The following is a 15,375-nucleotide window of genomic DNA, read 5'->3' on the forward strand; positions in this document are numbered from 1 at the left end:
TAAAAAGAAAACTAAACAGCCCTGATGAAGAAATAACAAATATACAGTTGTACATAGATTTTAATCCTCTTCCCAACATCATGAATTTGTACATTTTATTCACTTTTTCTGTGGTTTGACACAGAATCTAAGTATGGAGCATCAGCAGAACCTGAGGAACACATGAAAAGAGACGTGGACATCTGAGAGTGAAATAAACGAAAACAGGATCAAGCTCGGGAAGAGAGATGGACCGTCCTGAGAGAGGACGGTCCATCACACAGCTTCCAGTATTTCCTCAGCAGTGGGCATGAAGTGCTTCTCATAACCCGTCTCCAACAGTTCTTTTGAGGAGCTACAACAGTCCACCCCCTCCTCCTTTTCCCCCTTCTCTTCCTCCTCGTCTGAGTCGATGATTCTGCTGTATGCCTCTGCTCTGTATTTGTTGTCTGTCCTCTGACTATCCCCTGTGACCGTGTCCTCCCTCTCCTCATCTGTGCGGTCCTTCTGGGAAGATCTGTCTCTGTCTGCTGGCCTGGTGGATCCTTCAGGGTTGGAGGTTTTCTTCAGACTGGATTTAAAAGCCCAGGATTGGATTTCCACAACCTCCAACAGAGAGATCTTTGGATGTGGCTCACAGACGCAGATCCAATCTGAGGAGTCATTAATCTGCAGAGAGCAAACAGAGTTCCCCTCACAGTAACTGACAGTGATGTTTGGTACAGCAGGAGCATTACAACTCTGGATCAATAATCAGTGTCAACCCTGACCCGTGTTTGGACTGGGACTCCCAGGACACACAGAAGCCGTCTCACCTGGTTCTTCACCTTTCTGAAGATGTGGCTGTTTCGAGGATCCGGCACCTTGAGGAAACACTGACGCATCAGAGGACATGTTGTTTTTGCTCCTGGACAAAGGCTGATGGACACGCAAGGATTAAAAATCAAGAGACGTACCTTTGACCTCTGCAGAATAAAAACAGGACGGAGTGCCGAGGATCTAAAACACATTTATTTTCTGTCGTCATGTCTAACGAGTGTGACCACCACACCATCGCTTCAATAACGAAGGTCAAAGTACCACCAGAGAATCACACAGGACGAACCTACATCCCTCCTTCAATAAGATGCACTCACCAGGACAGAGACACCAGGACCAGAACCAAGACCAGGGACAGGACCACGGGCAGGACCAGGCCAAAGTACACTGAGGGAGAGAGATTTTTTTTTTTTTTGTTACAGCAGACAGATAAACATGGAAAGATGGATAGATGGAGAAAACTTGATAACAAGAGTTGAAACAACAAGCAGAGAGAGAGAGAGAGAGAGAGAGAGAGAGAGAGAGGAGAGAGAGAGGAAGAGAGAGAGAGAGAGAGAGAGAGAGAGAGAGAGAGAGAGAGGAAGAGAGAGAGAGAGAGAGAGAGAGAGAGAGAGAGAGAGAGAGAGGAAGAGAGAGAGAGAGAGAGAGAGAGAGAGAGAGAGAGAGTGGAAGAGAGAGGAAGAACGGCTCAGACAAGAACTGTCAGGCAAAACAGTTAGCTGGTTGGACAAACTGTTGCTAAGCTAAGCTAAAATCACGGAGAACAGAAGAGGAGAATAAAAGAGAGCTGAGCTGATGAAAGGAGGAGACTGAAAGAAGATTACAGGACACCCACAGTGAGTCTCAAAGCTTCAACATTTCATCAATCTCAACTGATAGTTTGAAGCTTAGTGCGAACTAAAGATTATCTCCCCGCAGTAAAAAGCCAAACTGCACAAAGTGAATATAAAGGAGTCCTCAGAGAGGGTCCACGCACTCCTCCACCACGACAACAACCATGAAACAGGAAGTAGCCTCAAACCAGAGGACCCCACCCTGGCTGTCCCCAGCGGTTCGGCTCTACAGGCCCCTCCACCTACCGGCTGGACTCATGCTGAAGCTGTGAGAGGAGCACCACCTTCCAACTGGTGATCTCAGAGATATTCACAACATGTTACACCGGCTGTGTTCTCATTTAATACAGAATAATCAGAGAGACAGACACATACTGAGTTAGTAAAAAAAGAAGGACAGGAAATAATAGAACATCTAACCCTGCAAGATTTACAGAGAACAACTGTCACACATTTGAACATGTCACCATTTGAATGTAATTTAGTTTTTCCATCTTTTTTTCTGTGTCAATGTTTATCTTATTCTGAAAAACAGAAAGAATCTTCTAAATATAATCCTTTAAAATAATATGCTGGAACATACAAGGACCGAGATCGTCTGCTTTTGGGTTATCATCATCCTACAGGAGACATGGTTCAAAGGAGACTCCTCCCCTTTACACTGAGATTATAATACCATCTATTAAACTACAACTGTCACCCAGGGCAGGAGAGAGAACTGACCCTGTTAACCACCAGGGAGACCAACACAGGTCTACCTGAAGAGGCCAGCCTCTCTCTCCCCGAGTTCACCCCGGACACAGTTTAACCCGGAACACCGGTGGTGTCCAGCTCGAAGACACCTCATGATACCTTAAACATTTCTAAAAAACATTTCTACTGTTTCTACTTTTTCTACTGCTTCTACTGACTTCTACTGTTTCTACTGACTTCTAGTGTTTCTACTGACTTCTACTGTTTCTACTGTTTCTACTGCTTCTACTGACTTCTAGTGTTTCTACTGACTTCTACTGTTTCTACTGTTTCTACTGACTTCTACCGTTTCTACTGTTTCTACTGCTTCTACTGACTTCTAGTGTTTCTATTGACTTCTACTGTTTCTACTGTTTCTACTGCTTCTACTGACTTCTAGTGTTTCTACTGACTTCTACTGTTTCTACTGACTTCTACCGTTTCTACTGTTTCTACTGCTTCTACTGACTTCTAGTGTTTCTACTGACTTCTACTGTTTCTACTTTTTCTACTGCTTCTACTGACTTCTAGTGTTTCTACTGACTTCTACTGTTTCTACTTTTTCTACTGCTTCTACTGACTTCTAGTGTTTCAACTGACTTCTACTGTTTCTACTGTTTCTACTGTTTCTACTGACTTCTACTGTTTCTATTGTTTCTACTGTTTCTACTGTTTCTACTGACTTCTAGTGTTTCTACTGACTTCTACTGTTTCTACTGTTTCTACTGACTTCTAGTGTTTCTACTGACTTTTATTGTTTCTACTGTTTCTACTGACTTCTACTGTTTCTACTGACTTCTACTGTTTCTACTGTTTCTACTGTTTCTATTGACTTCTACTGTTTCTACTGACTTCTATTGTTTCTACTGTTTCTACTGTTTCTATTGTTTCTACTGACTTCTACTGTTTCTACTGTTTCTACTGTTTCTATTGTTTCTACTGACTTCTAGTGTCTCTACTGTTTCTACTGTTTCTAGTGTTTCTACTGTCTTCTAGTGTTTCTACTGTCTTCTAGTGTTTCTACTGACTTCTAGTGTCTCTACTGTTTCTACTGTTTCTAGTGTTTCTACTGTCTTCTAGTGTTTCTACTGACTTCTAGTGTTTCTACTGTCTCTACTGTTTCTACTGTTTCTACTGACTTCTAGTGTCTCTACTGACTTCTAGTGTTTCTACTGTCTTCTAGTGTTTCTACTGTCTCTACTGTCTCTACTGTTTCTACTGTTTCTACTGTTTCTACTGACTTCTAGTGTCTCTACTGACTTCTAGTGTTTCTACTGTCTCTACTGTTTCTACTGACTTCTAGTGTCTCTACTGTCTCTACTGTCTCTACTGTCTCTACTGACTTCTAGTGTCCAGTTGTCCTGCCTATTATTACTCTCATCAGACCCAGAGGGGGTTGTGTGTAGGAAGCAGTACCATAGTCTTCATGGGGATTGGTGTTGAAGGTCACAGTGGTGTTTTCTCCCGGCCCGGCTGCTGTCACGGCTCGTATCCACACCTCGTACTCCTGGCCTGGATGAACTCTCAGCTGCTTGGAGGTCAGGGATGAACTCACGTTGTAAACTGGGAGACAAAGGAGTTTAAGGGAGGGTCAGGGAAGGCTTTTATAGACAGTTACAGTTATTATTGTGTTATGTTTAATCTCTTTCAAACCCTTTAAGGTTCATTTAACATCATCGAGAATTTCTACTGAAAACTTAACACAGTTAAAGGTACAGTGTATTGAAATGAGAATATCCAACAATATCCAAAAGTGAGATTCCACATTGAAACGCTCCCTTGCTCATCTTTCCTGTCAGCGAAGTGATGGTGGCCTTCAAGGAAAAGAAGCTCCTGTGATGAATGTTAAGTTTGATCCTCCATTTGTCAAGTTTTTACCATAAAACAAATCTATCATTTGAAATTCCTTAGAGCAAAACAATCACTCTCTTCTTCCTCCAGCTGGTGTTTTTCACGTACTACAAACGTACCACACACTGTACCTTTAAATACTAGACACTGTACCTTTAAACACTACACACTGTACCTTTAAATACTACACACTGTACCTTTAAATACTACACACTGTACCTTTAAACACTACACACTGTACCTTTAAATACTACACACTGTACCTTTAAATACCACACACTGTACCTTTAAATACTACACACTGTACCTTTAAACACTACACACTGTACCTTTAAATACTACACACTGTACCTTTAAATACTACACACTGTACCTTTAAATACCACACACTGTACCTTTAAATACCACACACTGCACCTTTAAATACTACACACTGTACCTTTAAATACTACACACTGTACCTTTAAATACTACACACTGTACCTTTAAACACTACACACTGTACCTTTAAACACTACACACTGTACCTTTAAATACCACACACTGTACCTTTAAATACTACACACTGTACCTTTAAACACTACACACTGTACCTTTAAATACCACACACTGTACCTTTAAATACCACACACTGTACCTTTAAATACTAGACACTGTACCTTTAAACACTACACACTGTACCTTTAAATACCACACACTGTACCTTTAAACACTACACACTGTACCTTTAAACACTAGACACTGTACCTTTAAATACTACACACTGTACCTTTAAATACTACACACTGTACCTTTAAATACTACACACTGTACCTTTAAATACTACACACTGTACCTTTAAATACTACACACTGTACCTTTAAATACTACACACTGTACCTTTAAATACCACACACTGTACCTTTAAATACTACACACTACCTTTAAATACCACACACTGTACCTTTAAACACTACACACTGTACCTTTAAATACCACACACTGTACCTTTAAATACCACACACTGTACCTTTAAATACTAGACACTGTACCTTTAAACACTACACACTGTACCTTTAAATACCACACACTGTACCTTTAAACACTACACACTGTACCTTTAAATACTAGACACTGTACCTTTAAATACTACACACTGTACCTTTAAATACTACACACTGTACCTTTAAACACTACACACTGTACCTTTAAACACCACACACTGTACCTTTAAACACTACGCACTGTACCTTTAAATACTACACACTGTACCTTTAAATACCACACACTGTACCTTTAAATACTACACACTGTACCTTTAAATACTACACACTGTACCTTTAAATACTACACACTGTACCTTTAAATACCACACACTGTACCTTTAAATACTACACACTGCACCTTTAAATACTACACACTGTACCTTTAAATACCACACACTGTACCTTTAAATACTACACACTGTACCTTTAAACACTACACACTGCACCTTTAAATACCACACACTGTACCTTTAAATACTACACACTGTACCTTTAAACACTACACACTGCACCTTTAAATACCACACACTGTACCTTTAAATACTACACACTGTACCTTTAAATACTACACACTGTACCTTTAAATACTACACACTGTACCTTTGGAAAACACAAGAGTCTGAATGGTTACTAAACTTTAGTCTATGGAACATTAACAGTCAGAATATTTTATCCTTTTGTAACTTTTTGTTAGTTTTGGATATTTTCCTGTGATCTATAAGGTAATGAGATATTTTTTAGTCTGTACTCAAATAAAGGGCAAACGGACACCAACATCCACAGAGCCATGTGCTTAGCTCTGTCCTCACCCTGACCCTTACACCAAACAGAGAACTCTCAAACTGGACTTCTTATTAGTATACGTCTATCTGAAAAGGTCTTTGTGTACCATTGTGTCTGTTAACTCCTATTTGGTAGAACAAGATGATCCCATTCTGTTGGAGGAGAGGGACAGGCTCCCAGGACAGGGTCACATCACTGACAGCAATGGACTGCACCTTAAACGATGGGACTCTGGATGGGGCTAGAAGGTGATGGGAGACAGACATCAAGACTAAATCTCTGTCTTCCATGATAAGATCCAAGAAGTTTATACAATCTGAAATAAACAGAACGAGAATACTGACTGCCCTGATGGGAAAATCCAATTGCTGATGACAGATGCTGGACAGGTGATGAACCAGATGACAGGTTGCTGCATGATACTGTCAGGAGGGACACTTGGTAAGGCTTGTACCTCTTAAATTGACCTGCAGGGGGAGACACACATCAGAATATTGAACACAGTCTGAATAAGTCCCTAACTAACCCTAACCCAAGCTAACCCTTACCAAAGCACAACTAACCCAATGTAGTGACTGGCTTTAAATCAGACCAACCTTTTAAAAAAGCAGATGTATTGCTGTTTGAAACTCTGACCCAGTCCAGTCCTTGGCCCAGGGGACTTCCTGTCAGTTTGTACTGAACCACATATTCCTTCAAGTTCTCAGAGAGCACGGAGGAGAAGTTCCAGGACACAGTGAGGTTGTCCTCAGTCATCTTCAGGTAAAAACCTTTCTGTTTGTCCCCTTTAACTCAATAAGAAACACATATTATTTTGAAACCATGAACATATGATACAGAGACAAATAGGGGAAAACTCAAAGTGAAAGATTCATGGAACTAAATCATGCAAAGGTATGACTATGAGAGGATTATATTTGATACCTGTTACAGGCACAGACAGGTGAGAAGGCCCACTGGCTCCATGAGCGTTATAGGCCGACACGCTGACTGATGACACGCCCTTCAGAGAGGAGTTCAAGTAACATTTCATCTCCTCACACACCAACGGGCCTCTGTGCTCAGCTGTGGAGACGTTCACAAACACCACAGAGCTGTCCAGGTGAGACAGTCTCACTGCATATCCTAGAATGAGACCACAAGCCTGGGACGCTGGAAGCTCCTGGAAAAATCAGATATGACACATGAAATATACGTGACATGTCAGAGGACAGGGGACAGGGTGAGAGGGTGAGGACAGAGGACAGGGTGAGGACAGAGGAGAGGGTGAGGACAGAGGACAGAGGACAGGGTGAGGACAGAGGACAGAGGACAGGGTGAGGACAGAGGAGAGGGTGAGGACAGAGGACAGAGGAGAGGGTGAGGACAGAGGAGAGGGTGAGGACAGAGGACAGGGTGAGGACAGAGGACAGAGGACAGGGTGAGGACAGAGGACAGAGGACAGGGTGAGGACAGAGGACAGGGTGAGGACAGAGGACAGGGTGAGGACAGGGTGAGGACAGAGGAGAGGGTGAGGACAGAGGACAGAGGACAGGGTGAGGACAGAGGACAGGGTGAGGACAGAGGACAGAGGACAGGGTGAGGACAGAGGACAGAGGAGAGGGTGAGGACAGAGGACAGAGGATGGAGGACAGGGTGAGGACAGAGGACAGGGGAGAGGGTGAGGACAGAGGACTGCACGCCCTCCACTCATCATACCTTCCAGGTGAGAACACAGTCAGAGCTCTGAGGAGAGATCCCACAGTCCCTCCACACATCCAGCTCTCCCACCGGTGCTGAGACACAAGGAGAGATAAACTGAGACATGCTGGACACCCTGCTGGGGGGAGAGACTCCTTTTTGTTTGACTTTTAAAGGTGCAGTATAAAGGTATGTCAGTTATTTGTGACCTTGATGAAATGAAGAACACTGGGACGGCTGTGTTTCCTGTACGGCTTTCTTAAAGAACCGATAGCTCTTCTAAAGTGTGTTTGTATCTGGGCTTTCCTGAGTCTCTTATCTGCAAATCAACCTCACAAACTGCTAACTGGCAGCTTTATCTTTTCTTTTTTTAAAGTCATATTTTGGGGCTTTTTGCCTTTTTTCGATAGGACAGCTGAAGAGAGACGGGAAATGTGGGGAGAGCGGGGGAAGACATGCAGGAAATGGTTGCATCCAGGAATCGAACTAGCGACCGCTTCGTGACGAGGACTGTAGCCTCTGTATGCGGGGCGCTTAGACCGCTAGGCCACCAGCGCCCCGACAGCTTTTTCTTTAAGACTTATGCTAAGCTAGTAGCTGGCTCCAGCCTCGTATTTATCATACTTTGATGACTGAACTAACTCTGGGAAAGACATATCCATATGTATTTCCAAAAATAGCAAACTGCTGCTTTAATATTTTGAAATCAATAGTTGTAAAAGCTCCTGACAAACAGGGGGCACTGTGGACAGGAAATAAATCTGGTTTCACAACATAGACCAGCACTTACCTGTCCCTATGCTGCTTTTCCAAAGGGATCCACTCCAGTTACTCCTTAAGCCTGAGTCACAGGCACAGCGGACCTGAACTTCATAGACCGAGCAGGGCCGAGGACTGTGGAACGTGAAGCTGCCGTGAAAAGACCCCTCCTGTGCAGAGAGGAAAACTAGTCACCACTAAAGTAGGAGCCTTTTTTTATCTATTCGATCGCCTTTTCCTCTCACTGCCAACATTTACAGTGTACGACGTATTTCAAGCTGAGTGTTTAAGATGAGGAGAAGAACAACAGCAGGAAAAAACATCTAAAATACCTGGATCCAGTCCTGACCAGCCCCAGTCCGGTGTCGGACATCACAGGACCCCAGAGAGTGCTGCAGCTGATCACAGCTGGAGGTCCAGGAAATCTCTAACGGCTCCCGAACACTCCATGTGACTTCAGGAGGAGGCGGCTTGACTAAAACAGACATCCCAATGAATTTAAAAGGCAGAGTGATTCAGAATAAAAAAGATCCAGTGGTACCGTTGTTGTTCATGTCAGAGTCTATGCTGAATTCACTCACAGATTTCTGCTGTGTTGAACGTAGCCTCTCCAGATTCGACAGAACCGTGCTGGTTCTTCACCTGGACCCAAACATGAAGATTATCGTGGCTGGAAAAGTGTCGACGAAGGATTAAACCGTACAGACTGGTTCCATGAAACGCATGCTGACGCCTGCAGGACAAGAAGAGTTGAGAGTCATGGAGTGAAACTTCCAAACCCATAAAACTTCAGAATGACCAGACGACAGAGACAAAGAGTATTTATGGTTGTGTTTACTCTGAATGGTTTGACTTCCAGTGTAGGGTGTAGTTAGCGGGGGTCTCAGGGTCCAGCCCCGGTTCCCAGGTGCAGTGGATATCTACCTGACAGTTTTCATTACAAGGGATAAAACAGTCAGGGCGAGAGGGAGGGGCCGGACGACCTGGGAAAACAAAAATGAAAGAGAAGCACCTTTAGAAAAAATGTAGAGATCACAAAAAACCTCAAACATCATCTCAGAGCAACAATCTTCAAAGTCTTCACCATGCCAGAGGTACCTACAGGACTGAGGTTAATCCAGAACCCTCCTCTGAGTACATGAACCTCTAACTGGTTCATACCTTTCTTTCTGTTATCAGCTCTGTTGATTTCAACTGGCTCTGATATCTTTCTTTCTTCACCACTTACCTTCACTTGGGTCTTATAAGCTGATTGTACTTCTACAAGTGTCACTTTCATAACTGTTCCTTCAAAATGACCTGTTACAAACACTTAAAGGACAAGTGTCATTGTTGTTACTAGTGCTAGTATAAGTTACACTCTTACAACCACTACAGCGGTAGCGGTATTGTTAGTTCTAACAGTAACTTTGTTTGTGAAAGTTCCTTTCCTCCTGCAGAGCGTTTCAGAGAAATCTTAGAGGAAATGAGCGCTGAAGTCTGTCTGCTTCAGTCAAAACCACTTCCTGTTATCTGTTAGATGCATGCTGTGTATCAGACAGGGTGTGCTCTATCTGCAAACCCTCTGCTTCATGTTCTCTATCACCAAGTTACAGCTGCAACATGTGCAGAGCCTATAACGGTCAACAGAGCCTATAACAGAGCCTATATCAGTCAACAGAGCCTATAAAAGAGCCTATAACAGAGCCTGTATCAGTCAACAGAGCCTATAACAGAGCCTATAACAGAGCCTATATCAGTCAACAGAGCCTATAAAAGAGCCTATAACAGAGCCTGTATCAGTCAACAGAGCCTATATCAGTCGACAGAACCTATAACAGAGCCTATATCAGTAAACAGAGTCTATATCAGTCGACAGAGCCTATAACAGAGCCTATATCAGTCAACAGAGCCTATAACAGAGCCTATAACAGAGCCTATATCAGTCAACAGAGCCTATAACAGAGCCTATAACAGAGCCTATATCAGTAAACAGTGTGTGTGTGTGTGTGTGTGTGTGTGTGTGTGTGTGTGTGTGTGTGTGTGTGTGTGTGTGTGTGTGTGTGTGTGTGAATACCTGCTGAAGATAAACTCTCTGACAGGATGACCACCCAGACCACCAGAACACACCTGAGATTAATTCTTAACATCACACCTGGATTGAAAGCAGAGTTGAGAGTTATCATCTGGTCTGCATGCTGACAGAGAGAACAACGAACAACCAGCCGAAACAGGAAGATCAACACATCCTGAGTTTAGGTCGTATTTCCCCGTCTGAAGTTACAGCGACATGTTCCCCTGATACAGTAACACACAGTAACACACAGTAACACACAGTAACACACAGTAACACACAGTAACACACAGTAACACACAGAGTAACACACAGAGAAACACACAGAGTAACACACAGTAACACACAGAGAAACACACAGAGAAACACACAGAGAAACACACACAGTAACACACAGAGAAACACACAGAGTAACACACAGTAACACACACAGTAACACACAGAGAAACACACAGAGTAACACACAGTAACACACAGAGAAACACACAGAGAAACACACAGAGAAACACACAGAGTAACAAACAGAGTAACACACAGTAACACACAGTAACACACAGTAACACACAGAGTAACACACAGTAACACACAGAGAAACACACAGAGTAACACAGTAACACACAGAGTAACACACAGAGTAACACACAGTAACACACAGAGTAACACACAGAGTAACACACAGTAACACACAGAGTAACACACAGAGAAACACACAGAGTAACACACAGTAAAACACACAGTAACACACAGAGTAACACACAGAGAAACACACAGAGTAACACACAGAGTAACACACAGTAAAACACACAGTAACACACAGAGTAACACACAGAGAAACACACAGAGAAACACACAGAGTAACACACAGAGAAACACACAGAGAAACACACAGAGAAACACACAGAGTAACACACAGAGAAACACACAGTAAAACACACAGAGTAACACACAGAGTAACACACAGTATGGTTTGTGTACCTCATCATGACCCTTTGAGCCTCCAGTCTGCAGCTCTCTCAGGTCTTCAGTGAAGTCTATTCAGGAACTACATTAAGTTCCGTTAAGCCCCGCCCAATTCTGGAATTCCCAATGACGTCAGAGCAGAGCACGTCAGATAGAGAGAGGTGCGTTAGAGAGAGGTGCGTTAGAGAGAGGTGCGTTAGAGAGAGAGGTGCGTGAGAGAGAGAGGTGCGTTAGAGAGAGAGGTGCGTGAGAGAGAGAGGTGCGTGAGAGAGAGAGGTGCGTTAGAGAGAGGTGCGTTAGAGAGAGGTGCGTTAGAGAGAGGTGCATTAGAGAGAGAGGTGCGTTAGAGAGAGGTGCATTAGAGAGAGGTGCGTTAGAGAGAGAGGTGCATTAGAGAGAGAGGTGCGTTAGAGAGAGGTGCATTAGAGAGAGGTGCGTTAGAGAGAGAGGTGCATTAGAGAGAGGTGCATTAGAGAGAGAGGTGCGTTAGAGAGAGGTGCGTTAGAGAGAGGTGCATTAGAGAGAGAGGTGCGTTAGAGAGAGGTGCATTAGAGAGAGAGGTGCGTTAGAGAGAGGTGCATTAGAGAGAGGTGCGTTAGAGAGAGGTGCATTAGAGAGAGAGGTGCGTTAGAGAGAGGTGCGTTAGAGAGAGGTGCGTTAGAGAGAGGTGCATTAGAGAGAGAGGTGCGTGAGAGAGAGGTGCGTTAGAGAGAGAGGTGCGTTAGAGAGAGGTGCGTTAGAGAGAGAGGTGCGTGAGAGAGAGAGGTGCGTTAGAGAGAGAGGTGCGTGAGAGAGAGAGGTGCGTGAGAGAGAGAGGTGCGTTAGAGAGAGGTGCGTTAGAGAGAGGTGCGTTAGAGAGAGGTGCGTTAGAGAGAGGTGCATTAGAGAGAGAGGTGCGTTAGAGAGAGGTGCGTTAGAGAGAGGTGCATTAGAGAGAGAGGTGCGTTAGAGAGAGGTGCGTGAGAGAGAGAGGTGCGTGAGAGAGAGAGGTGCGTGAGAGAGAGAGGTGCATTAGAGAGAGAGGTGCATTAGAGAGAGAGGTGCGTTAGAGAGAGGTGCGTTAGAGAGAGGTGCGTTAGAGAGAGGTGCATTAGAGAGAGAGGTGCATTAGAGAGAGGTGCGTTAGAGAGAGGTGCATTAGAGAGAGAGGTGCGTTAGAGAGAGGTGCGTGAGAGAGAGAGGTGCGTGAGAGAGAGAAATGCATTAGAGAGGTGCGTTAGAGAGGTGCGTGAGAGAGAGAGGTGCATTAGAGAGGTGCGTGAGAGAGAGAGGTGCATTAGAGAGAGAGGTGCGTGAGAGAGAGAGGTGCGTTAGAGAGAGAGGTGCATTAGAGAGGTGCGTTAGAGAGAGAGGTGCGTTAGAGAGAGGTGCGTTAGAGAGAGGTGCGTTAGAGAGGTGCATTAGAGAGGTGCATTAGAGAGGTGCGTTAGAGAGAGGTGCGTTAGAGAGGTGCATTAGAGAGGTGCATTAGAGAGGTGCGTGAGAGGGAGAGGTGCATTAGAGAGAGAGGTGCGTTAGAGGGAGAGGTGCGTTAGAGAGAGAGGTGCGTTAGAGAGAGGTGCGTTAGAGAGAGAGGTGCGTTAGAGAGAGGTGCGTTAGAGAGAGGTGCGTTAGAGAGAGGTGCGTTAGAGAGAGAGGTGCGTTAGAGAGAGGTGCGTTAGAGAGAGGTGCGTTAGAGAGAGAGGTGCGTTAGAGAGAGGTGCGTTAGAGAGAGAGGTGCGTTAGAGAGAGGTGCGTTAGAGAGAGAGGTGCGTTAGAGAGAGGTGCGTTAGAGAGAGAGGTGCGTTAGAGAGAGGTGCGTTAGAGGGAGCGGTGCATTAGAGAGAGAGGTGCGTGAGAGGGAGAGGTGCATTAGAGAGAGGTGCGTTAGAGAGAGGTGCGTTAGAGAGAGGTGCGTGAGAGAGAGAGGTGCGTGAGAGAGAGAGGTGCGTTAGAGAGAGAGGTGCATTAGAGAGGTGCGTTAGAGAGAGAGGTGCATTAGAGAGGTGCGTTAGAGAGAGAGGTGCATTAGAGAGAGGTGCGTTAGAGAGAGGTGCGTTAGAGAGAGGTGCATTAGAGAGAGGTGCATTAGAGAGAGGTGCGTTAGAGAGAGAGGTGCATTAGAGAGAGGTGCGTTAGAGAGAGAGGTGCGTTAGAGAGAGGTGCATTAGAGAGAGGTGCGTTAGAGAGAGAGGTGCATTAGAGAGGTGCGTTAGAGAGAGAGGTGCATTAGAGAGGTGCGTTAGAGAGAGAGGTGCATTAGAGAGAGGTGCGTTAGAGAGAGAGGTGCGTTAGAGAGAGGTGCATTAGAGAGAGGTGCGTTAGAGAGAGAGGTGCATTAGAGAGGTGCGTTAGAGAGAGAGGTGCATTAGAGAGGTGCGTTAGAGAGAGGTGCGTTAGAGAGAGGTGCGTTAGAGAGAGGTGCGTTAGAGAGAGAGGTGCATTAGAGAGAGGTGCGTTAGAGAGAGAGGTGCGTTAGAGAGAGGTGCATTAGAGAGAGGTGCGTTAGAGAGAGAGGTGCATTAGAGAGGGGTGCGTTAGAGAGAGAGGTGCATTAGAGAGAGGTGCGTTAGAGAGAGAGGTGCGTTAGAGAGAGGTGCATTAGAGAGAGGTGCATTAGAGAGAGGTGCGTTAGAGAGAGAGGTGCATTAGAGAGAGGTGCGTTAGAGAGAGAGGTGCGTTAGAGAGAGGTGCATTAGAGAGAGGTGCGTTAGAGAGAGAGGTGCATTAGAGAGGTGCGTTAGAGAGAGAGGTGCTTTAGAGAGAGAGGTGCGTTAGAGAGAGAGGTGCATTAGAGAGGTGCGTTAGAGAGAGAGGTGCATTAGAGAGAGGTGCGTTAGAGAGAGGTGCGTTAGAGAGAGGTGCATTAGAGAGAGGTGCATTAGAGAGAGAGGTGCATTAGAGAGAGGTGCGTTAGAGAGAGAGGTGCATTAGAGAGAGGTGCGTTAGAGAGAGAGGTGCGTTAGAGAGAGGTGCATTAGAGAGAGGTGCGTTAGAGAGAGAGGTGCATTAGAGAGAGGTGCATTAGAGAGAGGTGCGTTAGAGAGAGAGGTGCATTAGAGAGAGGTGCATTAGAGAGAGGTGCGTTAGAGAGAGAGGTGCATTAGAGAGAGGTGCGTTAGAGAGAGGTGCATTAGAGAGAGGTGCGTTAGAGAGAGAGGTGCATTAGAGAGAGGTGCATTAGAGAGAGGTGCGTTAGAGAGAGAGGTGCATTAGAGAGAGGTGCGTTAGAGAGAGAGGTGCGTTAGAGAGAGGTGCATTAGAGAGAGGTGCGTTAGAGAGAGAGGTGCATTAGAGAGGTGCGTTAGAGAGAGAGGTGCATTAGAGAGGTGCGTTAGAGAGAGAGGTGCATTAGAGAGAGGTGCGTTAGAGAGAGGTGCGTTAGAGAGAGGTGCATTAGAGAGAGGTGCGTTAGAGAGAGAGGTGCATTAGAGAGAGGTGCGTTAGAGAGAGAGGTGCGTTAGAGAGAGGTGCATTAGAGAGAGGTGCGTTAGAGAGAGAGGTGCATTAGAGAGGTGCGTTAGAGAGATGTGCGTTAGAGAGAGAGGTGCGTTAGAGAGAGGTGCATTAGAGAGGTGCGTTAGAGAGAGAGGTGCATTAGAGAGAGGTGCGTTAGAGAGAGGTGCGTTAGAGAGAGGTGCATTAGAGAGAGGTGCATTAGAGAGAGGTGCGTTAGAGAGAGAGGTGCATTAGAGAGAGGTGCGTTAGAGAGAGAGGTGCGTTAGAGAGAGGTGCATTAGAGAGGTGCGTTAGAGAGAGAGGTGCATTAGAGAGGTGCGTTAGAGAGAGAGGTGCATTAGAGAGGTGCGTTAGAGAGAGAGGTGCATTAGAGAGAGGTGCGTTAGAGAGAGGTGCGTTAGAGAGAGGTGCGTTAGAGAGAGGTGCGTGAGAGAGAGAGGTGCGTGAGAGAGAGAGGTGCGTT

General features: G+C 45.1%; 1 protein-coding gene across 4 annotated transcripts; it reads right to left on the reverse strand.

Annotated features, from left to right (window-relative positions):
* Positions 1–42: 42 nt before the first annotated feature.
* il12rb2l (interleukin 12 receptor, beta 2a, like) lies at positions 43–11,556 on the reverse strand. Of its 4 annotated transcripts, none has more exons than XM_034678467.1 (15): positions 11,490–11,556; positions 10,518–10,595; positions 9,300–9,444; positions 9,043–9,194; positions 8,794–8,936; positions 8,493–8,631; positions 7,721–7,797; positions 6,947–7,184; positions 6,619–6,813; positions 6,367–6,489; positions 6,129–6,263; positions 3,780–3,926; positions 1,116–1,185; positions 795–897; positions 43–648 (listed from the first exon to the last, which is right to left on the reverse strand). In XM_034678467.1, the coding sequence occupies exons 2-15, from the start codon at positions 10,588–10,590 to the stop codon at positions 256–258; spliced, it is 2,133 nt and encodes a 710-aa protein (XP_034534358.1). In that variant the 5' UTR covers positions 10,591–10,595; positions 11,490–11,556; the 3' UTR covers positions 43–255. The 4 variants fall into 4 exon arrangements, with proteins under 4 accessions (XP_034534358.1, XP_034534359.1, XP_034534360.1 ...); XM_034678468.1 differs by having other exon boundaries at positions 6,619–6,807; positions 11,490–11,521; XM_034678469.1 differs by lacking the exons at positions 10,518–10,595; positions 11,490–11,556 and adding an exon at positions 10,596–10,668.
* Positions 11,557–15,375: the final 3,819 nt, after the last annotated feature.

Source organism: Notolabrus celidotus, unplaced genomic scaffold (assembly GCF_009762535.1).
Source record: "Notolabrus celidotus isolate fNotCel1 unplaced genomic scaffold, fNotCel1.pri scaffold_157_arrow_ctg1, whole genome shotgun sequence".
In the NCBI taxonomy this organism is placed as follows: Eukaryota; Metazoa; Chordata; class Actinopteri; order Labriformes; family Labridae; genus Notolabrus; species Notolabrus celidotus.